Source organism: Chionomys nivalis, chromosome 1 (genome assembly GCF_950005125.1).
Source record: "Chionomys nivalis chromosome 1, mChiNiv1.1, whole genome shotgun sequence".
In the NCBI taxonomy this organism is placed as follows: Eukaryota; Metazoa; Chordata; class Mammalia; order Rodentia; family Cricetidae; genus Chionomys; species Chionomys nivalis.
This window is the reverse complement of record NC_080086.1, coordinates 27,574,845-27,601,489: the sequence shown is the minus strand read 5'-3', so window position 1 is coordinate 27,601,489 and position 26,645 is coordinate 27,574,845. Positions and strand designations below refer to the sequence as shown.

Sequence of the window (26,645 nt, the reverse complement as noted above, 5' to 3'; positions counted from 1 at the left end):
ATTATACACATACAAATAGAAAAAGGAGGAGGAAGAGATTTAGATATTTCGGAGACTGGGGAAATAGCTCAGTGGATAGTGTTCATTGTACACGCGTGAGGATCAAGTCCTCAGCATCCGTAATTGCCAGGCAGGCATGACGGCCCACCTGTAATCCCGGCGTCCGAGAGACAGAGACAGGAGATTCCTAGAGCACACTGGCTAGCTAGACTAGCTGAATCAGTGGACTCTGGGCTCAGCGAGAAATCCTGCCTCAATATATAAGATAAAGAACAATCAATGAGCCCCTTTTGTCAACCTCTGGCCTTCACACACATGCACAAACATGTGCTCAGGTATACATACACGCACAGCCCCACACATATGAACCCACATGCATATATACATACGTGTACCTGCACACATATGTATACTTCCATATATGTGTGTCAGGAGCCGTGTCCCCCCCAAAATTTACAGGAAGCACCGCCGTGAGGAGTTTTTACAGAGGGCTTCACTTTCCAATTGTATTGAGAATAGTCTTATTGACCAAGCCTATCCCACACCCAAATTAACTGTTAATAGAGAGTTATCTGTTAACGGAACCTGCCTCACATTCCAAACTATCTAGAGAACTAGGTGGGTCACCTTGTGACTTCCTGACCAAGGAATCTTGACCTGACCCATCGTAACCTCTTGGACGTGAGGGGCGTGGACCACGTGGCAAGACCCCGTGCCCCAGCCCCCAAGCTCCCCATTCAGGGGCTATATAAGCTGTAACCATGACTCTAATAAGGGAGGCTTTGACAAATAAGCTTAGCCTCCTTCCCCTTATCAGCCTATGCCTTTCAGGTGGTGCCTCTCCGTGACCCTGGAATAACTGGCCAGCCAGGCGGGTTACACACCCTAGACAGAGTGACCCGTCGAGGCCGCTACATATGTGAACGCATTTACACGCACACCACACACACATGCAAAACACAATTTATATTTTCATATGTTTTAACCACAGTTTCCATAAAATTTGTCATAATACACAGAGACAAAAGTACTTAGATAATCACAACACCATAATGTCACAGAGGAAATCTGGAAACACCTAAAGGCTAAGCGGGATCTGTTTTCAAAGGATTATTTATATTTCCCCTTGCACATCTATCTCACTTCCTCTTCTTTTACTTCCCTATAAACACGCAATGGTAGTTTTCAGTTCTGAGGGCTCACCAAGCCCATTTATGTTTCCTCTGTCCAGAAAGCCCCTTTCTCCCAATGCCAGCTGCATGTCAGCGTGGAAGCAGACCTTCCTACTTGTTCCGAGGTCTCTGTTAATTTGATACAAAGTGATTACTGTCTCCTTCAATACCCTGCATTGTGCCTGAGAGAAAGCAGCCTCTTAGGAGGGGCAGCCATGTACAGAACACAATGGGCCCATTAAAACAATAAAGGTGATTACATACTGCTTTTTTTTTTTTTTTTTTTTTTTTTTTTGGTTTTTCAAGACAGGGTTTCTCTGTGGCTTTGGAGCCTGTCCTGGAACTAGCTCTGTAGACAAGGCTGGTCTCGAACTCACAGAGATCCGCCTGCCTCTGCCTCCCGAGTGCTGGGATTAAAGGCGTGCGCCACCATCGCCCGGCTACATACTGCTTTAAAGGTCTACAAGAGCTAGTTCCAGGACAGGCTCCAAAACCACAGAGAAACCCTGTCTCGAAAAACCAAAAAAAAAAGCAAACAAAAAGAAAACACCATAAAAAAACCAGTTTGTAAGAACAGTTACAAGAGGTGGAAAGTCCACTCACTACATATTTTAAAATAACAAGGATATTATGGGATGTGTAGTATACTAGGTTAACACTCCATGGTTAACCATGTACACTTTGGGTTCATCCAGGGTCCCTGCCTCGGCATAGAAGGTCGAGAACAATTGAGAAATGCCCCATTTGTCAGCCTCTGACCTCTAGACACAGGCATGCGCAGGTGCTCATGTATGTGTGTCCACACAGTTGAAAAGGTGATACATTCTCTCTAACTTGGCTCTGCGGAACACTGGAGGAAACAAAGGGGAATAACACAGGCCCCACAGGGGGATTATGGTCAGTCCTCCAATAGAGCTGTGGGCAGTGTCCCTGAGGGGCAGAGAGGAGAACGCAGAACCTTTGAGTTGTGTCTGATAGGTTGTGCCATCAGGTAAGAACATAAACAACAGTCTGCCACCTATAATCCCCGAACCTGGGTGGTAGAGGCAGGAAAATCAAGAGTTCAAGACAAGTTAGACTTGCCTGGGCTACATGCGATCCTGTATCAAAAAGAACAAGTGGACCACTTGAGTGAAGGTGTTTTCCACCAAGCCTGACAACCTGAGTTCAATCCCTGGAACCCATATGGTGGAAGGAGAGAAGCAGGAAAAAAAGGCATATTTCCAGCTGGGAAAGCCGTTCACATGAGTAAATAGAGGGCAGGGTAGTGTGTGCTACCAGGTTAGATACACGGGGGTAAGGAGGGAAACTAAGAGAAACTGTATTATTTCCTTTGTTGGCTTCTGTGTGAGGTCAGAGGACAGCTCGTGGTTGTTGTCCTGCTTAGCAGCAAGCACCCTTTCCTGTGGAGCCATCTTGCCAGCTCTCCCACTATTTTTATATAAAGCCAAGCACACTTGGCTTTTGTTGTTTCCATGGGAGATTTATACAACAAATAAACTAATTCGAAGACACCAAATAATAGGGCTGCAGCCTGTCTGAAGGTGAACACAACAGAGCTTGTGGATGATACCAGGACGAAGTTCTTGCAGTTCAGCATGGCAGATGGAAGGGAAGGCAAGAGGGGGTGGTGAGTGGTGAGTGTTTCCAGACCAGCTTTCCAGAGAAGGATGCTGCGACAGCCCTGCAGGCTCAGCAGTAGTTACTCTGACAGTGGGCAGAGAATGGAAAACAGCCTCCTGGGTTGCAGGGGCAGCGATGGAAAGTGCTCACTGGGCTGAACAGGGCGCTGTGCTTTCTGATCCAGCACAAAAGGCAGAGAGATACGAAGGGGAGATTCATTACCAATGGCTGGCCAGGCTAGGTACGACAAGTGGAGGGAGCATTTGGGCTTTGTCAGAGCACTAAGCTATCCAGAAGGTGCACATAGCAAGAGTGTGTGTAGATTTCAGTTTTAGAAAGGTATGGTGGAACAGACCTTTAAGCCAAGTACTAAGGCAGTAGATGAGGCCAGTGGGGACTAGAATGAGCATGAAGCCAGTCTGGGCTATATAACAAGACTCTGTCTCAAAATGAAAAAAAAAAAAAAAATTCACTGACGTGTGGTAAAAACCAGCAAGGATATGCTTATTAAAAGATGATTTTTTAAAAAAGATGATAATGACAGACTTAAATATTTGACAGGAAATTCAGAATATTGGCTCTCAAAGTAATTAAAAAGTTTATCTTAGTGACAGACCTTGTAGTGCATGTCTTAAGCACTCCTGAGGCAAAGGCAGATGGATCTCTGTGAGTTAGAGGGTAACCTGGTCTCCATATGAGTTCCAGGCCAGCTATGACTACATAGTGAGACCTGGCCTCTAGAAATAAAATAAAATATAAAATAACACATATCAGTTGGGCGGTAGTGGCGGCGCATGTCTTTAACCCTAGCACTTGGGAGTTAGAGCCAGGCAAATCTCTGGGTTCGAAGCCAAACAAGGTCTATAGAGCGAGTTCCAAGACAGCCAGGGCAATAGAGAAATCGGGTCTCAAAAATAAATAAATAAATAAATAAATAAATAAACCCAAAAAAGTATATCCAATTGCAAATCTGTTTTTTAAGCAAGCTTTTTTGAGAAGATCACATGATGTATTTCATTTTCCTCATTATAGATGGGAAACAAAAGACATGGGAGCCGCCATGACAGAGCAGAAGAAACAGAACCTGCTATTGGGGTATTTGCTCAATGGACAGTTATCCATCAACTACTATATACAAGGCTCTATCACTGTGGAATTTAAGAGCGAGACACAGAGAGACAGCAACAGAGGCAGAGATAGCGCATTCTTAAGGCTTAAAGACACTGATTGCTAGGCTCCTAAACTATGCTGTGTGCTCCTGGAAACGCCGCAGTCGAGGGCCGCTGGCCTCCGGTAGGAACAAACCTGTGGAAAACATCTCGCAGATCCGCTTGCTGGGCTGTTCCCTATCGCTTCTCCTCCCTTGCCGACCTTTACCTCAGCCAGGTTGGAGCCACAGATAACACCTTGAAAAAGATTTGGAATGTCTGTGTACTCAGAGGAGGGTGTCGGGGAGAGTGCGGGAGAGAGGGCGTAGACAGGAAGAGGGGGAAGCAGTAGGGTCAAATGAGACATCATAGCCGGGACCTCCAGTACACTGCAGAAACTGGCCTCTCATAGAGTAGCTTCAACTGCCAGAAGGAATTCAGTGGACAAAGTCAAAGTCTACTCCAAACTGTATGACCGCGGCCAAGCTGTCCTTAAGGGTTATATCTATAAAAGGATACGGAAGGCATTGCATTAACGGGGGGATTAAGGACTGTATGCGAAAGTGTTTTGCAGAGTAAAGTATGAGGTTGCCATTGCTCTGAATTTCACAAGGTACCCAAGTCTGAAGTCATGAAATAACATCCTATGGGCAGACTTCCCCCAAGCCTAGCTCTGGAAATCACCAGAGCAAACATTTGACTAGTACAACGACAGCATCTCTTCGATGGGGAACCCCTTTGACTCCCTGCCCAGACGCCTGGCAGACCAGTTCGACATTGTTTTGCAGATATTTATGTCAACTTTAGTTTTTGTTTGCTTTGTTGATGGCTGCTCCCTTTGCTCCCCCAGGGGCTGGCTCAGCAACACTGGGAATTGAAAAAGAAAACTAAGCCAAGACATCACTGCAGGGGGTGGTGCTACACACCCCAAAGTTAATCCTAGCCTCTTGGAAGGTTGGGGCTAGAGAATCTCAAATTTAAGGCTAACCTAGGCTACATAATGAGTTCAAGGTTAGTCTGGGCAATTTAGGGATCCCCTATCTCAATACGAGAAAAGGAAGCTAGCTTAAGTCTCTGGGGTAGCAGGCTTGACTGGCAGGCACAAAGTAAAGTTTAATTCCCAGTACAAAGTGGGGGAAAGGAGTTCAAATCAGCCATGCAGTATACTGGTCAGGCCGTGATGAGTCCTCAATGCTAAACAGCCATCACTGCCCTTCTAGCCTACAAATGTTATTTTTTGTTGTTTTTTGAGACAGGGTTTTTCTGTGCAGCCCTGGCTGTCCTGGAACTCACTCTGTAGACCAGGTTGGCCTCAAGCTCACAGAGATCCACCTGCCTCTGCCTCCTGAGTGCTGGGATTGAAGGCGTGTGTCACCACTACCCAGATCAAATGCTACTTCTTAAGGTCCTGCCTCATGTGAAAGATTTACAGATCCTCAAACTATAACTAGCCATAACCATATTACCCAAAATATTATCTATAACTAGCCATACCATATTACCCAAAATATTATCTATAACTAGCCATACCATATTACCCAAAATATTACCTTGATTTCTTTTTAAGCACGGATAATTAAGAATTTAAGCCCTAGTTGCCCCAGAACTCAACCCACACCAGGTTGGCTTCAAACTCAGAGAGCTACCTGCCTTCAGAGTGCTGGGATTAAAGGCATAAGATTTATACTATTTATATTTAATTCATTTATGCATATGAATGCTTTTCCTATGTGTATGTCTGTGTACTAAATGTATTCCTGGTACCTGGAAGAGGGTGTTAGATCCCCTGGAACTAGAGTTAAGAATGGTTGGAAGCCACTATGTAGATGCTGAGAAAGGAATCTGGGTCCTCTGAAAGAGCAACACGTGTTCCTAACCATTGGGCCATCTCTCTAGGCCTTATTATTATTTTTTAAAAATAGTCACATTATTTGTGTGTGTGTGTGTTGGGGGTGTGGGGGTGTGGGTGTGTATGTCTGTGTGTGCAGATGCACTCAGAGCCAGAAGAAGGCATCTGATCTGTGAGAACTGGAGTTGCATGCAGTTATGAGACCCCTGAAGTGGGGTGCTGGAAACTGGACTGGGGTGCTCTGGAGGAGCAGCAAGTGCTCTTAAACACAGTCACACTATAGCTCAGTCTTTTTCTTCTTTCTTTCTTCCTTCCTTCCTTCCTTCCTTCCTTCCTTCCTTCCTTCCTTTCTTTCTTTCTTTCTTTCTTTCTTTCTTTCTTTCTTTCTTTCTTTCTTTCTTTCTTTCTACAAGCTTTCTCTGCCTCCCCAGTGCAGGGATTAAACTGTGCGCTGCCCAGCTCCTTGTTTAATTTATTCAGTGCTACTCACGGTGCCATCCTCCCTGTGACATCACCATCCCCAGCGTGCCTGTGAGACAGGCAAATGTTCACTTTTTACCCCAGATGTCTTGGCCGGGCTGAGAAGCCTTCACTAAGCCAAGTGTCTCTCAGGTGTGCTTCAGGAGAATCACCTGGTAAACAAGCTTTAAGTGAGTGTTCCACACTTCTCTGTTTCACACTCAAGCAGGTGGTTGGGGAATGGAGAGATGGGTCCGCGGGGGAAGGTACTTGCTGTGGAACCGCGGTGTACTGAATTCCATTCCCAGACCCCACATAAAGTTAGGAGGAGAGAATAGACTCCACACAGCTGTCCTCTGACCACCACACGTGCCCTGGGGCCTACACACACAAAACATACATATATGCAATATAAACCGACAAATAAACGAACAAATAAAAGTAAGATGGGTAGCATAAAAACATTTATTAAAAGTAATACTTGAAATAAAAAAGGGCCAGCACTTGGGAGGCAGAGGCAGGTGGATCTCTGTGAGTTCGAGACCAGCCTGGTCTACAAAGCTAGTTCCAGGACAGGCTCCAAAGCCACAAGAGAAACCCTGTCTCGAAATACCAAAAAAAAAAAAAAAAAAAAAAAAAAAGAAAGAAAGAAAGAAAAAAAGGCGTCGGGCTTTTCCCTGATGTGAGTCTACTTGGCTCATGGGCTTGCCCAGGAACAATGGCTTTGTGTTTGTAGCTCTATAAACTGGACTGCGCCATCTCTGCTCCCAAGGCGATTACCTCCCCATCATGGTAAAGTCTGCGATGGCCTTTATGTGTGATGGTTTAGTTTGGGGAACTAGCGGAGGCTGGAGACTTGGGTAGTTTCTTCAGCCCCAGCCAGAAGCTTCTTTGCATGGTGGTCTCCCTGGAAACCCTGCTCCGGGAAAAACACCCTTTCCTATTTTACACGAAGTCACTGCACCCTCTTCTGGCCTTGTGGTCAATAAGCAAGCACTTGGCATGCAAACGTATGTGTGGTCAAAACACCCATACACACAAAACGAATAAAAAGAAAACAGATGCCAACTTAAAACTGTGTGAGGGCTAAGACAAAGGCAAGCAGAAGCTTCACCGCCTCAGACGTCACCTGTTCCTATGTTTCCTTTTAGTGGCGCCCGCCCCGTGTCTGCTCGCCGCCTGTCCCGCAGCCTTAAAGTCTCCTGCTTTCATTCGGGTCCTCCCTTTAGCCACTGGGGCCACTTTACCTTCTTTTAAAACATCGATAATGAAATAAAACAGTTTATCTTAGTGTCTGTTGCGGTTTGGATATGACCTCAACCCCGAAGGCTCGTGTGTTAAAAGGTTTCGGTTGAGAGCTAACAGGCTTTCGGGAAGAATCATGGGGGAGCTGACCTCCTCAGTGGACTAATCCACAGATGGATTCAGAGCTTGACAGTGATATGAGTCATGGCGCGCGTGGGGGACGGGGGACGGAGGGAGACACGGGGGGGGGGGGGAGGGACGGGGGACGGGGGGGGGGGGGGAGGAGGACACGACAGAGGGGAGGGCCCAGCCGCAGGCATCCTTTGAAGGATGTGTAACTCCCTGGACCTGTCTTCTAAGCCACCTTCCTCCATCCCGGCAGAGCAGCACGCCTCATCACACCGTGGCCCCCGTACAATGGCACCAGTGACAATGGACTGCAGTCCTGGAGCCAGAATAGAGCCTTCCTGCGGTCATGTGTCTGCTCAGATACTGTGTCACGACAAGAGGTGACTAATCCAGCATGTGTAGTGTGATTTCAGCGCCAACCCTTGGCTCAGTTCTCATGGATATAATATGCTGAACAACCTCGGAAGGACGGAGCCGCCCACTGAGTCATCTGTTGGCCCTCATCTGCAAGGCATCCAAGCCGAAGAACCATTGCAGTATGTTTTCCTTAGTGGTGTCTTTGGCTCCTGAACTCAGGGGTCCCTGAACTCCTCCTTCAGGTCTCTGATCAGGTCTCTGGTAAAGCCAGTTAGGTCAACCCTAATTATCAGTGCTCTGCCACCTCTGGTTTCACGGGTGTTTTTCCTTGTCTTTAAACCCCCAACTCAACTCACAAATGTCAGAAGCCTCATAGACCTTGGCTTTCTAATTCTAAAGCCCATACCCCCCTCCACCGGCCCCCTCCATCTCCAGGCAGCTGCCTTTCCTTTCGCGCCCTCCCTCAACCTTTCCCTAAATATTCTCAAATAGATTCTCCTTCTCCCTAGAGCTTTGCCTTCTAGGCCTAATTAAAAACAGTTCACAGGGCTGGGCTCACCTCAGGTGAATTCTGGGTCGGAAATGCAGTCAGTACTGCGAGCTGCAGGGATCTACACCGCCATCTGGTGGCCTGCTGTCAAATAGGTCTTGTGATACCTAGGATGCTATTGGCATCCTAGCAACAGGCCCTGGAGGTGGATGGACGTGGGCGGAAGACAGCTTCCTCAAAACCAGCATTTCCCCTGCCTGTGATTATCTTATCCTTGCACGGGCTTTTTGCTTTCTGGTTTTTTTTTTTTTCTTTAGAATTCTTTGACTCCTTCCTTTTCCAGGGACTGAATCCACGGCCTCACGCATGCTAAGCGAGGGCACACTCATCATCACGGAGCAGGCTCAGCCCGTTCACTCTTTGCTCTCTGCTAAATCTGCACCATCTCTTCTTCCTTTTCGACTCTCAGCTGGTAACCCACTTATTAGTTCATTGAGAAAATAGAAGCAAAATAAGAGAAATCCTCCATATTCAGTAATAAATCTTCCGATTCTAATTCCATGCACACTCTCAGCTTCTTGTCAAACAAATATGCTGTCACCTATTCCAGCTAAGCCACACCTTCCAGAGATAGTGGGACTCTCTTCTTCCTATCTACTCAAAAGTCTGTCTGGAAACCAACTCTTTTAGGGAACCAAAGGTTCTAAGATCAACTCATCTGAGGATGACCTTGAACTTCCAATCTTTCTGCCTCCACCTCCATTGTGCTGGGATTGCTGGTGTGGGCTGGCCTTGAACTCACAGACATCTGCCTACCTCTACCTCTCAAATGCTGGGTTTAAAGGCGTGTGCCACCACCTCCAGCTAAGGTATTTTACTCTGTACATGGTTTTTTTTTTTAAGATTTATTTATTATTTATACAGTGTTCTGTCTGCATGTATTCCTGCAGGCAGTTGTGAGCCACCAAGTAGGAATTGAACTTAGGACTTTTGGAAGAGCAGGCAGTGTTCTTAACCACTGAGCCATCTCTCCAGCCCTCACCACCCTGTTTACGTGGTACTAGGTATCAAACACAGGACTTGGTAAATGCTGTGCAGAGTATCACTTAGCTACCTCCTCAGTTCCTCTGCTTAGCTTTTTAGACTACATTACCCAGCCTCCTTTAGCAACATACACATTTAGCCTACCAGGAAGGCCTTTTAATTTCTCTGCTTGGTCTTTTTCTTTGGGGTGAGCGAGGTATTACAGTAGCCCAAGATAACCTGGAACTTATTCCGCAGGCAAGGCTGGCCTCAGTATCATGGTGACCCTTCTCCCTCAGCCTCCTGAGTGCTGGGCTCACGGTGGGAGCTCCAGGTTCTGGCTTTGGAGTCATCACTCTGTCTGGGTGTCTGCATCAGCTCGTTGTCCTTTCTCAGCAGTCTAGACACTGGCATGTCCTTAAAGCTCAGGACTCACACTTTTTCTACCCCAACTCCCAGTGGCTTCCAGTAGCTCCATGGCTTTGAATATCCGAACCAAACTGGGTCTGTATTTGGGCGTGACCTCTGGGCTGAGGATCTGATATTTCTTCACCTAGAAGTCTGTCAGGAAGCAAACTGGAGCACTTCAGGGTCCTGCCCTAGTCTATTCGATGGTCCTTTCTACAGTTTCCCCTCTGGGAATGACCTCCCCAATGGAGGAGGCTGTCCAACATCTGGATAGCCTTTGTCCCTTTGTCCAGCCCATTAGCACATCCTTCCTACCGACTCTTATCACTTCCCCTAACCTAGCCACACTGGCTCAAGTCATTTTCCCTCTGCCTTGTGGGTCCTAGCGTAACTTATCTGTTTCCTTGTTTGCCTTCATATAGTCTGTTCAAACAACAGCCAAAATGATCCCTTAGAAACATAAATTTTATCTCATTTCTCTCATTGCCAGAACTCTTCCATGGACTGTCTATCAGGGTACCCTCCTTGCTGGTGTTTGTTTAGCGTAGGGTAGTGGTTCTTAACCTTTGGGTCCCGACCTTTTGGGGGTTGGATGACCCTTTTATAGGACTCGCATATCAGATATCCTGCATATAAGATTTTACAATTCATAACAAACAAAAAGTTCACATAGCAAAATCACAGTTATAAAGTAGCAACAGGGTGACCACACTTGAGGAACTGCAGTAAAGGGTCACAGCATTAGGAAGACTGAGAACCTGTGCCAGGCAAGCATTTCACCACTAAGCCATATCCATAGTCCTCCTTGTACTTTTAATTTTGACACAGGGTCTCAAATCTAACTCCAGGGCATTCAATGTCCTCTTCTGGACTCTGAAGGTACCTGCATGTACATGACACACACACAGACAGACATGTACACACAGAGACAGACATGTACACACACAGACAGACATGTACACACACAGCTCCACCGAAATGCAGCTCACACACACACAGTGCAGGGGATTTTGGCATATTCAGAGTGGTGCAACCACCTTTCTTTTTTATTTTATTTTTTATTTTTTTTTAATTATTTATTATGCATACAATATGCTGTCTGTTTGTATGCCTGCAGGCCAGTAGAGGGCACAAAACCTCATTACAGATGGTTGTGAGCCACCCTGTGGATGCTGGGAATTGAACTCAGGACCTTTGGAAGAGCAGGCAATACTCTTAACCACTGAGCCATCTCTCCAGCCCCAACCTTTCTTTTTTAAACATTTATTCGTGTTCTGTGCTCGAGAGCCTCAGCATGCATGTGGAGGTCAGAGGAAAACTTTCTGGAATTGGGTCTGTCCTTCTACCATGTAGGTTCTGGGGATTGGTGAGCCATCTTTGGGCACAACCTGTATCTTACTTATTTTTTGAGACAAAGTTTTGTTCCATAGCCCTGGCTGGCCTGGTTGATGTCCACTTTTGCTGTTCAGTCTTGCCTGTTTTGATAGATAAGGCTTCAGTATACAGTAGCCAAGACCATTCATACACAATACGTCTGACTGCTTTGAGGTTGGAACATTCAGAGCTGTGAACAGCGGTAGCCAAGAATATGTGATCCACAGAGCATTCTATATCCACTCCCAGGATCTCTACAAATGGTCCACAGAGTATACCATATCCACTCCCAGGATCTCTACAAATGGTCCACAGAGCATACCATATCCACTCCCAGGATCTCTACAAATGGTCCACAGAGCATACCATATCCACTCCCAGGATGTATCCAATAGAATATGCTGACTCGGGCTGTGTCTGTGAAGTGTTTATACCCCAGGACCTTTACACACTGTTTCTTTTATATGAATAACTCCGGATTGCCTCATAGCTGGCTCCTGGGCATTCTGTTTCTGCTCAAATTCTTCCTGAAGAGACTTTCTCCCACCAGACCACAGCACAGCACCAGCGTGAGCAAACATCCCTCCCTCCCATTTTCTATATTATCTTGACTTTTTTTTTTCCATTTTAGACTTTTTTTTTTCCTTTTTTTTCTTGCCAGGTGGTGGTGGCGCACGCCTTTAATCCCAGCACTCGGGAGGCAGAGGCAGGTGGATCTCTGGGAGTTCGAGGCCAGCCTGGTCTACAAGAGCTAGTTCTGGGACGGGCACCAAAGCTACAGAGAAACCCTGTCTCGGAAAACCAAAAAAAAACAAAAAACCAAAAAAAACCCAAAAAGCCATGTGAAACAACCGGACGAGCACAGGAGCCCTCGGAAGAGACGAGTCCGGGACGGGAAAGGCTCTTTAGAGCCCTCAGCGGTTTCATCAGAGGAAAGAGGCCTGAATACAAGACCAGGGAGGGACTGGGGATGTGGCTCAGATGGTAGAACGCTGCCTGCAGCTCAGTGCCACCACCACATAAACAGACGTGGAGACTCTCGCCTGGAATACCAGCACTGGGGACAGAGGAAGGGGCAAAAGGACCAGAAGCTCAAAGCCATTCTCAGCTCTACATAGAGTTTGAGGCCAGTCTGAGATTCATGAGACGTTATCTCAAGACAGGGCCATAGAATGGCTCACGAGGTTAAAGCACCTGGTTGCCACTAAGTACGACAACCCAAACTCCATTCCAGGGACCCAGTGGCAGAAGGAGAGGACAAGATCCCCACAAGTTGTCCTCAGACTTCTATTAGTGAGCCATGGCACATGCTCCTACATGGTCACTTAAATAAGCACAAAATAATAAAAAATTTAAATAGAACAAAGAGCAGTTCTGATTCCTACCATGATTTATGTAAATGATGCTTCTGAGTGATTTAACGTCCACGTTATTCACCAATATCATTATAAGGAATTATAGAGGGTTGAGGAGCAAGGATGTTCCAACCTCTTTGTTTTTAATTTTCTAAATTGGTCTTTCTTTCTGAACTAAAAACCCAACGGGTGGCTTACAGCTTCTTTTCCTCCCATTACTCTTGGCTCATCTTGACTTCTTTTGCCCTTGATGATATTAGACACACTTTCAGCTAGTACCGGGCCTTGTGGGAAGTAAAACCAGGGCTGGTGAGATGGCTCGTCTGGTAAAAGTGACAGCCACTCAGCCTGAGTTCAATCCTGAGACCCACGTAGTAAGAGAGAACCGGCTTCTGAAAATGGCCCTCTAACCTCCATCTGGTCACAGTGGCACATGGGCTTCTCTGTCTATAGTTGGGAATAAATACAGTAAAATTACTGTTTTGTTTTGTTTTTTCTAAATTTATTATGTATCAGTGTTCTGCCTGCATGTATTCCTGCAGGCCAGAAGAGGGCACCAAACCACATTACAGATGGCTGTGAGCATATGTGGTTGCTGGGAATTGAACTCAGGACCTTTGGAAGTGCAGGCAAAGCTCTTAATCACTGAGACATCTCTCCAGCCCAAATCGCTGTTTTTAATTGCTGGTAATACCACCAACAAACACTTTAACCTTTATTTAACCTTAATTCCCACCAAACTTCTATATTAGTATAAGTTGAACAGATATATATTTCTTTTAAAGTAAAACGAGAACAGAGAGGGCTTGGCGGCACATAGTAATCTCAAAAGTAAAACGAGAACAGAGAGAGCTTGGCGGCACGTAGTAATATCAATATTGTGCTGTGGAGCAAGAGGCTGGTGAGTCTGAGGCCAGCCTGAGTTACGTAATGAGATCCTGACACAAACACACTCCAGTGATGCATCTTACCTTAATACGATAAGGCTGGCATAGTCAGGAAGCCTCAAAATAAGAGAACAGGGCGGCTTATAGAGTTTTTCTTTCTGACACTGGGTAGCAGACGCTAGCCTTGGACTTGCCTTCTACCCATGGTAGCCTACAACTTCTTGAAATGGAAAGCAGAGTAACCCCTTATCTTAAATAGCAAAACCTGATTATTTGATAAACAGGGGAGGATGAGCCACAGCCAGGGTGGGCAGGAGGAGAGCTTGGTGGGGAATTGGGGCGGGCAGAGTGCGGAGCAGTCATGTTTTTGGTTAGTGACAGAAACAAACAGTTTAAAAAAGGAATCTCCTACTGAAAGCCAACCTTCTGGCACCTCATCCCCCCCCCCCCCGCCACTTGCCCTGGTAGAAGAGGCTAATGGTCACCAGACTTAGTCATCACCACGTGTCCTGCCAGCTCTTCTGGACCTCACTGGCATGAGCAAAGCCAGTTTCTCTTGCCAGAGAAATTGAGGTACTGTGTTGTGCCATCAGTCCCGGGCACCGATTCTTCCTCCGGCCCTTGGCTTCTCAGGCTCTGTGACTGGATTTACGCTCTTTTCACCTCTCAGATGCTGTAAACGAGCATTGTCTGCTCACCTGCAACACTGGTTGTAGGGTAAATTCACCTGGATATGAGCTGCACAGCTGTTTCTTCCAGTCTGAGGAATCCCTTTCCGGGAGGAGAGAGGGGGCTGAAAGCTTGCCCATAGGAAGCTAAGAAAGCTCGTGAAACTTAAGACTCAGGAGGGCCTCCCTGAGGTCATTTAAGCAGTTGCTGGTGGGCTTGGGGGGCTAAGGCTGCCTGCAGGTTGTACAAGTAACTCCAATAAGGTGTCTTCCGGGAGAGTTCACCCGTGCTGGTGTGCTTTTGGTGACGCAGACATACATGCAGGCAAAACACCAATGCAAATAAAAGTAAATAAACTATTAAAATAAAAATAAAAACAAACCCAGTTTTCACAATCAGCATGTCTCCATGTTGCTCTTTGTGAGCTGGCTCCCCAAGGGAAAAAACTTGACTACAGCATGCTATAAAGACACGGCAGAGCAAAGGGCCACTTAGGGTCACATTCGTAGTTCATATACTAAGTAGACTGAGATTGCCCCCTATGCAAGGACAACATACAAATCTGTGACGTATCCCATATTAAAAACTATAAATAGAAGGGAGACTATTGGAGCAAGAGAGGGAGCAAAGGATGGGGGGGCGACCATTATGGAACGATCTAAGAACAGTATATACGTACATACAAAAACAATGAATCCTTTTTATTTTACTAATAATATATGCTAATAACGATACAAAAGAAATCACTGAGTTCCACGTCTTAGCTTGAAAAGCATGCTAAAGAGACAGCTACTTTCCTAAGGATGACCATTGAGACTTCAGAAAACAATCTGATCCTGTAGCGGTAACAGTCTCTCCTACAGGCTCCTGCATCACTTACACACCTTACATGGTGGTCAAGACGGGAAAAGTTCAGCCAGACGGTGAGCACTGAGGCTATCAACACCAGCACACCAGTTTGGTACCAACAGGACATTAAACCTCTGTTACTCACGCTGTGTTTATTGGGCTCCATCTCTCTGGTGTAGTAAGACTTGACCCTTCTTCAAATTTCTCTTCAAGGCACAGCTTCCTGTAAATTGTAATTGGTTTGTCAGTTACTACTTCTGTCGAACTAGATTCCCCAAGAGGATAGCCTGCGACTGAGCCCCTGGTCAACTGAGCACTATGACAGTGGTGATGCATTTCCACACATTCTAATAGTGTCATAGAATAACTAACTTCTGGGGTCCTTGTTCAATGGCCAGGGAGTGGGGGAGGGCTCCCGGAAAGAGGGAAAAGACAATGAGTATGGTAAAAAGCTCTAGATACCGAGCCATTTCTATGTCACCAACTAAGCTTCCCCCATCTGCAGAATGAGCAGGGATTGAGGTGATCTTGCAGACACAAATTCTGTGATTTTTTGTCTTTTTTTAGATTTATGTTATCTTTTATGTATATTACTGTTTTGCCTGCATGTATTTAGTTTACTGTATATATGCTTGATGTCCAAGGAGGTCACAAGGAAGTGTCAGATCTCCTGGAATAGGAGTTATGAATGGTCCTGTAAGCCACCATGCGGGTGCTGGGAACTGAACCCAGTTCCTCTGCAAGAGCATCAAGTGCTCTTAACCACCAAGCCATCTCTCCACCCTCACCAATTCTGTGATTTAATGCAGTTTATTTAGTCACATAAAAGTTAAAGTATCTAATCCCAGCACTCGGGAGGCAGAGGCAGGCGGATCTCTGTGAGTTCGAGACCAGCCTGGTCTACAAGAGCTAGTTCCAGGACAGGCTCCAAAACCACAGAGAAACCTTGTCTCGAAAAACCAAAAAAAAAAAAAAAAAAAAAAAAAAAAAAAAAAAGTTAAAGTATCGCCGGGCGGTGGTGGCGCACGCCTTTAATCCCAGCACTTGGGAGGCAGAGGCAGGCGGATCTCTGTGAGTTCGAGACCAGCCTGGTCTACAGAGCTAGTTCCAGGACAGGCTCCAAAACCACAGAGAAACCCTGTCTCGAAAAACCAAAAAAAAAAAAAAAAAAAAAAAAAAAGTTAAAGTATCGGGGGCTGGAGAGATGGCTCAGTAGTTAAGAGCTCTGGCTGTTCTTCCAGAAGACCCAGGTTCAAATCCCAGCACCCACGTGGCAGCTCACAATTGTCTGCAACTCCAGTTCCAGGGGATCTGATACCTTCACACCAATGCACATAAAATAAAGTTAAAGAAATTATTTAAAGAAAAAAAAAGTTAAAGTAGCCAGGTGGCAGTGGCTCACGCCTTTAGTCCCAACACTAGGGAGGCAGAGGCAGGTGGATCTCTGTGAGTTCGAGGCCAGCTTGGTCTACAAGAGTTAGTTCCAGGACAGGCTCCAAAGCTACAGAGAAACCCTGTCTTGAAAAAAAAAACAAAAACCCGGGGCTGGAGAGATGGCTCAGTGGTTAAGAGCATTGCCTGCTCTTCCAAAGGTCCTGAGTTCAATTCTCGGCAACCACATGGTGGCTCACAACCATCTGTAAAGAGGTCTGGTGCCCTCTTCTGGCCTGCAGACATGCACACAGACAGAATATTGTATATATAATAAATAAATATAAAAAAACCCAAAAAAACAAAACAAAAACAAAAAAGAGTTAAAGTATTTGGAGAACTACCCCCGCAACTCCTGGCGTACTTAGAGATTTGGTTATGCTGTGGTCGGTGACTCTCCCTAGAGAAACATGCTTGCGCTTTCCGGTGTGTCTTCTTTCTCCTAACCCTATGCTTAGAAGCTTCTAAAATCTCTTCAAAATAAACACACAAAATACTGCTTCAATAGCCTCTTCTCTTGTATAGATGCTTCTATTGTATAGAATAGCTCTATAGTATTCTGTCATATGGATGTAATATGTTATTTATCCACCAACTTTTTTTTTTTTTTTTTTTTTTGGTTTTTCGAGACAGGGTTTCTCTGTGGTTTTGGAGCCTGTCCTGGAACTAGCTCTTGTAGACCAGGCTGGTCTCGAACTCACAGAGATCCGCCTGCCTCTGCCTCCCAAGTGCTGGGATTAAAGGCGTGCGCCACCACCGCACGGCTATACACCAACTTTTTGTTTTTAAAATTTGAGTTGTTTCCAGTTTTCATCTTTTTCTCCCCCAAGACAGGATTTGTGTAGCACTGGCTATCCTGGAACTTGCTCTGTAGACCAGGCTGGCCTCAAACTCACAGAGCTCCGCCTGTCTCTGCCTCCTGAGTGCTGGTATGAAAGGCACCACCACCTGACACAGTTTTCAATTGTTGCAATTAAAACTATGAACAACAACAGATTTAAAATGTTTGAAACAGGCCAGGCGGTGGTGGCGCACGCCTTTAATCCCAGCACTTGGGAGGCAGAGGCAGGCGGATCTCTGTGAGTTCGAGACCAGCCTGGTCTACAGAGCTAGTTCCAGGACAGGCTCCAAAGCCACAGAGAAACCCTGTCTCGAAAAACCAAAAAAAAAACAAAAAAAAACAAAAACAACAACAACAAAAAAAGCCGGGCGATGGTGGCGCACGCCTTTAATCCCAGCACTCGGGAGGCAGAGGCAGGCGGATCTCTGTGAGTTCGAGACCAGCCTGGTCTACAGAGCTAGTTCCAGGACAGGCTCCAAAGCCACAGAGAAACCCTGTCTCGAAAAACCAAAAAAAAAAACAAAAAAAAACAAAAACAACAACAACAAAAAAAGCCGGGCGATGGTGGCGCACGCCTTTAATCCCAGCACTCGGGAGGCAGAGGCAGGCGGATCTCTGTGAGTTCGAGACCAGCCTGGTCTACAGAGCTAGTTCCAGGACAGGCTCAAAAAGCCACAGAGAAACCCTGTCTTGAAAAACCAAAAAAAAAAAAAAAAAAAAAAAAAAAATGTTTGAAACAGCCCGTGTCATACTCCTTTAATCCCACCACTCAGAAGGTAGATCTCTGTGAGTTCGAGGCCAGCCAGGTCCACAGAGAGTTTCAGGACGGCCAGGGCTGCACAGTGAGACTGCCTCTGAATCAACAAAATGAAGTCTTTGAAAGCATCTGCCTCCTTTTACCCTCACCTGCGCTCAGACCATTTCCGTGAGTCGCTGCAGTCCGAAATCACGGCTCTGCTTGGGAGAGCCGTCTGTTTGCTCCACCCCTCCTTCTCCTGACCTGGACGGCCGACTTTGAAGGTCAGCTGAGAGCAGTAAGTGAAAATGCTAGTTTGGTTGGAGCCTTGGGACACACTGTCCCTTTGACTTCTCTCCCTCTCCATTCCTCCTCTTCTGCTCCCTTTGGTTAGGGGGTGCATATGACTAGTTATGCAGCCGGTCTGGCTTCAAACCTATGACCTTCCTGCTTTAGCCTCCAGAGTGCTGAGACTGAAGGCATCTGTCACCACACTCATGACTCATAGCTTCCTTGCATCTTCTTATCTTCTGCTGTCTTCCTCACGACACTCTCACTTCTTACCGTCTGTGTCACTCTCAAAAAGCAAAGCAAAGAAACCTCACGCTGCCCTTGTAATTCAAATAAATAAGCTTTTCTTTAAAGGTGAGGTGCCAGACCGCACAGTGATGACGCATGCCTTTAATCCCAGCACTCAGGAGGCAGAGGCAGGCGGGTCTCTGTGAGTTCGAAGTCAGCCTGGTCTACACAGGCTTGTTCCAGGACAGGTTCCAAAGCTACAGAGAAACCCTGCCTTGAAATACAAGAAAAAAAAGGGGGGGAGGTGTCAGGACCAGCAAGACAGTTTAGTGGGTAAGGGTGCTTGCTGCCAAGCCTGACAATATGAATTTGATCCCTGGAACCCAATAGTGAAAGAAGGAACCAAATCCTACAAGTTGTCCTTTGACTGACACATCCACAAGGTGGCAAGCACATGCTCGAACACACACTGAATAAATCAACCCTGAGATGTGAAAAACAAACACTTAAAGTTAAGGTCGGAGGACCACAGTGGTCAGGGACAGCCTGAGCAATGTGGCGAGCCCCTGTCGCAAAAACTAAATGCAAAAGATTGGGTGGTGGGGAGGTTGGGGTGGGGGTAGGTGGGGTGTATAGAGCTATAGCTGAGCAGGGGACACTGGCCCAGCAGGTGTTCAATCCCCAGTACTGCATGACAAGAAAAAAAAGTGGTTAACTCAATAACTCCTCGCCTCTATGTATTAAACCTGGAGAAACTAGCACCATTTTGCCCAGGGCAGTTAGCTGGCTTTTCATCCTTTCTCAAACACTTGAGGAATAAGTCACTTGATGACTGAATAACCCATCATTTGCTAAGAAAAAGCCAGTTTTCCTCTGGTTTCAGAGACCCTGGCAGGTGTCTTTCATGGCTAACACAGTTCCCTCTCGGCAGCCTAGCTCTGCTTGGGTTCCCTTGAGGCTTGCTCTCAGTCAGATCTCTCTGGGAAGTTACTTTCAACAAGGTATTCTCAGACAAACCACTTTCTCTACCCCGCACTTGGCTTAACATACAAAGCTGTCCTGGTTTCTTCACCTGATTACATTTCCCTTGAAAAGATTTACGGGGGACTGGAGAGATGGTTCAGCGGTTAAGAGCATTGCCTGTTCTTCCAAAGGTCCTGAGTTCAATTCCCAGCAACCACATGGTGGCTCACAACCATCTGTAATGAGGTCTGGCGCCCTCTTCTGGCCTGAAACCATACAGACAGAATATTGTATACATAGTAAATAAATAAATATTTAAAAAAAAAAAAAAAGAAAAGATTTACGGGGTCTGATGGCACCGGCCTGTAATTCTAGGTACTACCTGGAGCCCGATGCAGATGGATCTAAAGTTCCAATCCAACCTGGGCTAGAAGGGAGTTCAAGGCCACAGAGAGCTTCTGTCTCAAAATTTAACAAGGCTGGGGATATAGGTCAACGGTGTAGTTCCTTGCTGGCATAACCAAGGCTGTGGTTTCCATACTTTTACAAAGATTTCCCTCTATGATCTATGCTATACCCATTTAAGCTAGGATGCTGAGGTCCAGGAAGGTGGGCAGTTTGTGTGCTTGGCTGAAGACCCTGGGAAGCAGGAGGTGCTCACTAAACACCGATGGGGGCGACCCGGAGAGCAGCCTCCACCCTCCACCCACCGCCTCCCCCGCCTCTCACCCACCATCCCCGCAGTTGTCCTGGCCGAGCTCCGCCCAACCGCCTGCGTAGTGGCCCCGCTCTGTCCCGGCACCGCGCCGGAGTGACAGCGCAGCAGCCACCGCCGCCACCGCCACCGCAGCCGTTAGCCCCGCGCAGTCGCCAGCCGACTTTCCGTTCTGAAGGGTCCGTTGACGAGGAAAACGTGCCCGGCGCCCGCTGCTCGCTGCGTCTACCCAGCACGCTCCAATTACCGGAGAGGCATGGGTCCCCTCAGGGACCGCGGCAGTGCCCTGCTCCTCACCTGGCCACCAACCGACCAGCCGCAGTCTGGGGTCCTCGGGAGAGCACGGAACGTGCCAGCACCCCGAACTTTCACGGGGTAACCGTCCTGGGCCCCGCCATCCTCCGCGTCACCGTTAGGACTGTGGTGACATTGCTGCTTTAAGAGATGTCGGAGCCCCTCGCGCATCCACGCCCCCGGGGACCGCGTACAGACGTCCCAGCGGAAAGAGCTCGGGGGATCCTGCAAAACCAATGTGTTCGCCTTCATCTCTGAAAGGACTCTGGTGTCGCAAAGGTCTGCTGCCCCGTTGGTGTGTCGGGCAGACCAAATGACTAACTAGGTTTGGGATGACCAGGTTTGGAAGACCAGGGTCGCAACGACCCGGAGCCACGGAACAGGGGGCTCGCAGGAAATTTTATAAACATCGAAGTTGCACTTCTCAAAAAGGGTATTGCAATGGACAAACCCACACTTGCAAAGCTGTGCAACTGAGGAAATCACTAGGAAACTTCAAATTAAAGCTATGTGTGCTAGTAGGCCCCCACCAGACGGCTGAAACAGGAAAAAAGGGGCCTGGGAGGGGAAAGAAAGGGACGTCAAGAAGCAGAGGTGAATAGAACGCTCATACATTATTTTGGCTTTTTTTTTTTTTTTTTAAAGACAAGGACCTTATGTAGCCCAGGCTGGCTCCAAACTTACCGTGTAGTTGAGGCTGGCCTTAAACTCCCGATCATCCTGCCCCCACTTCCGGAATACCAGGCTACCATGCCTAGCTTTGGTTTTGGCATTTAAAAAAAAAAAAAAATTTATTCTGTAAGCAGGCAGTGGTAGCACACTCCTTTAATCCCAGCACTCGGGAGGCAGAGGCAGAGGCAGGCGGATCTCTGTAAGTTTGAGGCCAGCATGGTCTACACAAGTTCAGGATAACCAGGGCTACACAGAGAAACCCTGTCTAAAAACAACAACAAAAGAAATTATTCTGTGTATGTGTGTGTGTGTGTGTGTGTGTGTGAGAGAGAGAGAGAGAGAGAGAGAGAGAGAGAGAGAGAGAGAGAGAGAACAAGAGAGAGAGGGCTCACTCTATATCATAGACTGGCCTTAAACTAGTAGTAGTCCTCCTGCCTCAGTGCTGAATTATAGGCATGAACCATCACATCTAGTTCATGTGTTGTTAATGGGTATATAAACCAATAAAAGGTAAACAAACAAACAAACAAAAGCCCACGATGGAAAACTGACAGTATTTATCTGAGCAGAACATAAGTCTACACCATATCACCCAGCGATTCTGTCACATATATATTCAGCAGAAATTATACATATGCAAGCCAAAAAATAGGCGTTAGGAGGTTTGTGACAAGGTCTTTGACTCTTATTTAAAATTTTTCATTACAGGGCTGGAGAGATGATGGCTCAGTGGTTAAGAGCACTGACTGCTCTTCCAGAGGTCCTGAGTTCAATTCCCAGCAACCACATGGTGGCTCACAGCTATCTTTAATGAGACCTGGCGCCCCCTTCTGGCATGGGGGCACACATGGGGAGGAATGCTGTATACATAATAAATAAATAAATCTTTAAAAAAAAAAAAGGCTGGGTGGTGGTGGCGCACGCCTTTAATCCCAGCACTTGGGAGGCAGAGGCAGGTGGATCTCTGTGAGTTCGAGACCAGCCTGGTCTACAAGAGCTAGTTCCAGGACAGGCTCCAAAATCACAGAGAAACCCTGTCTCGAAAAACCAAAAAAAAAAAAAAAAAAAAATTTTTCATTACATTTTGTGTATGGGGGGCGGGCACTCAGAGGACAACTTGTGGGAATTGTTTTCCTCTCACTATGTAGGTTCTGGGGATTGAACTCAGATCACCAGGCAGGGAGGGCAATAGGTTCCATTTCTAATGAGCCATCAAACTAGCCTTAGTTCTTGAAAGAAAAAATTCAGTCAAGAGACGTATGCAATCCTCTTTTCAAGATAGGGTTTCTCTGTGTTACATACAGCTCTAGCTGTCCTTAGCACTTACTCTGTAAACCAGGCTGGCCTCAAACTCACAGAGCTGCCTGCCTCTGCCTCCTGAGTGCTGGGATCAAAGGTGTGTGCTACCAGCTGGCTACAGTTTAACAGCATTCACCTAGCCAAGCAAGCAAGTCCTCCAAAGAGAGACTGGGGTGGGCTGCCTCTAAGGAGAACTGGTGGCCTCATGGTAAATCGGCATCACGAATTTTTTTTTAAGTTTTAATGAATATTTATGAAGTGAGTCACATGTTCACAGGCTGAGGTCATTTCCCTCAAGATTCCTAAGGAACGTCACGAAGTAGGGTGAGTCAAAACCGCAGTGTAAAGGGCAGTCTGATGGAGCTGAGCTCTTTGAGGTTGGCATGCATGTGGTTGGAAATGCTGCAGTTCCTTCGTTTTTGATATGGCGGTGCAGCCGTTCTGCAGCCCGAGGAGAATTAGCCACAGACGGACAATGAACTTCAGGAGACACGCTGAATAGCTGCGGCTATCTTGCCTTTTTTTGTGACTTCTCAAGATCCATTCGTGATTGTATGGATGAATCATCATATGGTTGTCAGTTAAGACATTTTGTTATTTTTTAAAAAACTGAACCTTTATCATGGAAAAATGGGACTAAGGGTACCAGGCTTTTCCTTTTGGGCCACCAACCAGCTCCCAAACCATAACACGAAGACTTATTAGTTCTGAATGCTTGGCCTAGCTTAGCCTCATTTCTGGCTAGCTCTTTTAACTTAAATTAACCTGATTCTCTTTATCTACCTTTTGCTAAAAGGGCTTCTGTATATCTTAACTTTCACGGCTTCTCTGTGTCTGTCTGTCTATCTGTCATCTGCCTGGCTTCTTGTCCTGGGCATGGCCCTCATTTTCTTCTTCCCTTGCCATGCACAGAGCCCCCATGTCTGCGCTCTGTGTGCTGGCACCCAATTCACGAGCTTCGGGAAAGGGGCTGGAGGTTAAAATACACAGACACACACAGACAGAGAGACAACGACACGGGTCATCCTTGAATTCCCCAAGAATGCCCCCTTTATTGTGTTCAGGGGCAGATTATATAGAGATAGCCATGCCCCAGCCAAACCCACCAGAAACCACTCTCCTGCCATCAGGAACTCCTGAAGGTCTTGTGCTCAGAGCAGCTGTAGGCACTCAGATCAGGGGATTACAAGAAATTCAGGATCTGGGGGCTCACTGCTCCCAACATTCCCTCATTCTTTCTCTCTCTTCTTTTGAGCCTAGATTTCTCTTCCTATCTATTCTCTCTGTCTAGCTATTGGTTGTCCAGCATTTTATTAGATCAATCAGGTGCCTTAGGCAGACAAGGTGAAACAGATGCAACACATCTTTCCATAATTAAACACAGCTCCTTACACTATTAAACAAATGCAGCATAGACAAATGTAATGCATCTAGTTAAAGTAATACTCTACAACAGCTAAGTTTTTAAAGTTTATCCTTTAAAATTATTTTTGATTATGTGTACTGTGTGTCTGAGTGGGATGTGTGCATGTGAGTGTGTGTGTGTGTGTGGAGTGTGTGCACATGAGTGTAGTAGGTGTGTGTGTCTAAGTGGAATGTGAGGATGTGAGTATATGTGTGTTGTTGAGTGGGCGTGTGCATGTGAGTGTATGTGTGTGTGCAAAGTATGTGCATGTGAATGTGTGTGTCTGAGTGGGTGTGTGCACATGAATGTATGTGTGAGTCTGAGTGGGTGTGTGCATGTGAATGTATGTGTGAGTCTGAGTGGGTGTGTGCATGTGAATCTATGTGTGTTTGAGTGGATGTGTGCATGTGAATCTATGTGTGTGCCTGAGTGGGTGTGTGCACGGGACTGTAGGTGCCTTCAGAGGATAGAGGTGTCATCAGATCCTCAAGGAGCCGGAGCTAAAGGCAGTTGGGAGCTGACATACATGGATGCTAGGAACTGCACTCTGGTTCTCTGCAAGAACAGGATGCGCTCAAAACTGTTGAGCCATCTCTCCAACTCCCCCCCATTTTATTTTCTAGACAGGGTTTCTCTGTGTAGCCCTGGCTGTCCTGGAACTTCCTTTGTGAACCAGGATGGCCTCTTGCCTCTGCCTCTGCAGTAGTGGGATTAAAATCGTGCACCACCACCTGGTACTTTTTTTTTTTTTTTTTTTTTTTTTTTTTTTTTTTTTTTTGGTTTTTCGAGACAGGGTTTCTCTGTGGTTTTAGAGCCTGTCCTGGAACTAGCTCTGTAGACCAGGCTGGTCTCGAACTCACAGAGATCCGCCTGCCTCTGCCTCCCAAGTGCTGGGATTAAAGGCGTGCGCCACCACCGCCCGGCTACTTTTTTTTTTTGATATGAATGTTTACTTGCCTGTGTATGTACCACATGCATGTCTGATGTCCAAGGCGGTCAAAAGAGGTGTCAGATCTCCTGGCACAGGGGTTACAGGTAGTCATGAGTTGCTATGTGGGCTCTGGAAACTGTACTCCTGTCCTCTGCAAGAGCAGTATGTGCTCTCAACCTCTGAGTCATCTCTCCAGTCCCCTAATTATTTTATTTTATTTTATTTTTTATATTTATTTATTTATTATGTATACAATATTCTGTCTGTGTGTATGCCTGAAGGCCAGAAGAGGGCGCCAGACCTCTTTACAGATGGTTGTGAGCCACCATGTGGTTGCTGGGAATTGAACTCAGGACCTTTGGAAGAGCAGGCAATGCTCTTAACCACTGAGCCATCTCTCCAGCCCCCTAATTATTTTATTTTTGAGACAGGGTCTCTCTACGTGGTCCTCAATGGCCAGGAACTCTCTCTACAGATTATGCTAGCCTTAAACTCACAGCGATCTGCCTATGTCTGACTCCCGAGTGCTAGACTTAAAGACATGTGCCACTATAGTCGACTCTTTCTTTCTCTTTTTAATCACACGTGTGTGTGTGAGAGTACATATATGCATAGGTGGCATGATGAGGTCAGAGAACAACTTGCAGAAGTCATTTCTCTCCTTTCATGTGGTCCTGGGGATTAAACTCGCTTGTCAGGTTTAGTGGCAAGCACCACCACATAATGAGCCTGTTATTTTTAGTCTTCGATTAGCATACAGCTATGGGTTTTCCTAGGACATTTCAAACATACAAATCACTGTGCTTGCTTATATTCATGCTCCTATTCACCCCTTCTTGGTCCACCTCCCCCTTTCCTTAGTCTCCTTCCTGTTGGTTTCTTGTGCATGAACAGGTTTTCAGGTAATCCCAGCACACTTGGGAGGCTACACAAAGAAACCCTATCTCAAAACCACGCACACACACGCACGCACGCGCACACACACACACACACAGAGTCAGGCTCTGGTGGCACACCTCTTTAATTCCAGCACTTGAGGCAGAGGCAGGCAGATCTTCCTGAGTTCAAGGGTAGCCTGGTCTACAGAGTGAGCTTCAGGACAGTCAGGGCTACACAGAAAAACCCTATCTAAGAAAACAAAACAAAACAAACAAAAGTCTTTTTTTAGGGAAATTGGAGAGATGGTTCAGTGATTAACAGTGTGTTCTGCCCTTGCAGAGGACCCAAATTTGATTCCCAACACCCAAACTGTGTGATTCAAACCTGTATGAAACTCCAGCTACACAAAGCTCTGAGGGATTCAACGCTTCTACCTCCAAAGGCACCCGCACTCATGTGCACTTGTGAGCTAGAGAGACACGTCTCTGTGACTTTGAGGCCAACCTGGTCTATGAGCAAGCTCCAAGCCAGTGAGACCCTGCTTCAAAATAAATAATAAATAAAAGGTGGGTTTTTTGTTTGTTTGTTTGTTTTTTGAGATAGGGTTTCTCTGTAGCTTTGGATCCTGCCCTGGAACTCAATATGTAGGCCAGGCTGGTATTGAACTCACAGAGATTGCCTGCCTCTGCCTCCCTGTCAGGAGCTGTGTCCCCCCAAAATTTACAGGAAGCACCGCCGTGAGGAGTTTTGCAGAGGGCTTCACTTTCCAATTGTATTGAGAATAGTTTTATTGACAAAGCCTATCCCACACCCAAATTAACTGTTAATAGAGAGCTATCTGTTAGCGGAACCTGCCTCACATTCCAAACTATCTAGAGAACTAGGTGTGTCACCTTGTGACTTCCTGACCAAGGAATCGTGAC

General features: G+C 46.5%; 1 protein-coding gene across 1 annotated transcript in view; it reads right to left on the bottom strand.

The window, feature by feature from the left end:
• Positions 1-20,626, bottom strand: part of LOC130882225 (solute carrier family 2, facilitated glucose transporter member 3) — a 72,746-nt gene extending 52,120 nt beyond the window's left edge. The window contains exons 1-2 of the mRNA XM_057782148.1: positions 20,261-20,626; positions 15,183-15,260 (exon numbers count right to left, since the gene is read on the bottom strand). Of these exons, the coding sequence (XP_057638131.1) occupies positions 15,183-15,203 (21 nt within the window). The 5' untranslated portion in view covers positions 15,204-15,260; positions 20,261-20,626. The remainder of the gene's footprint in view (positions 1-15,182; positions 15,261-20,260) is intronic.
• Positions 20,627-26,645: the final 6,019 nt, after the last annotated feature.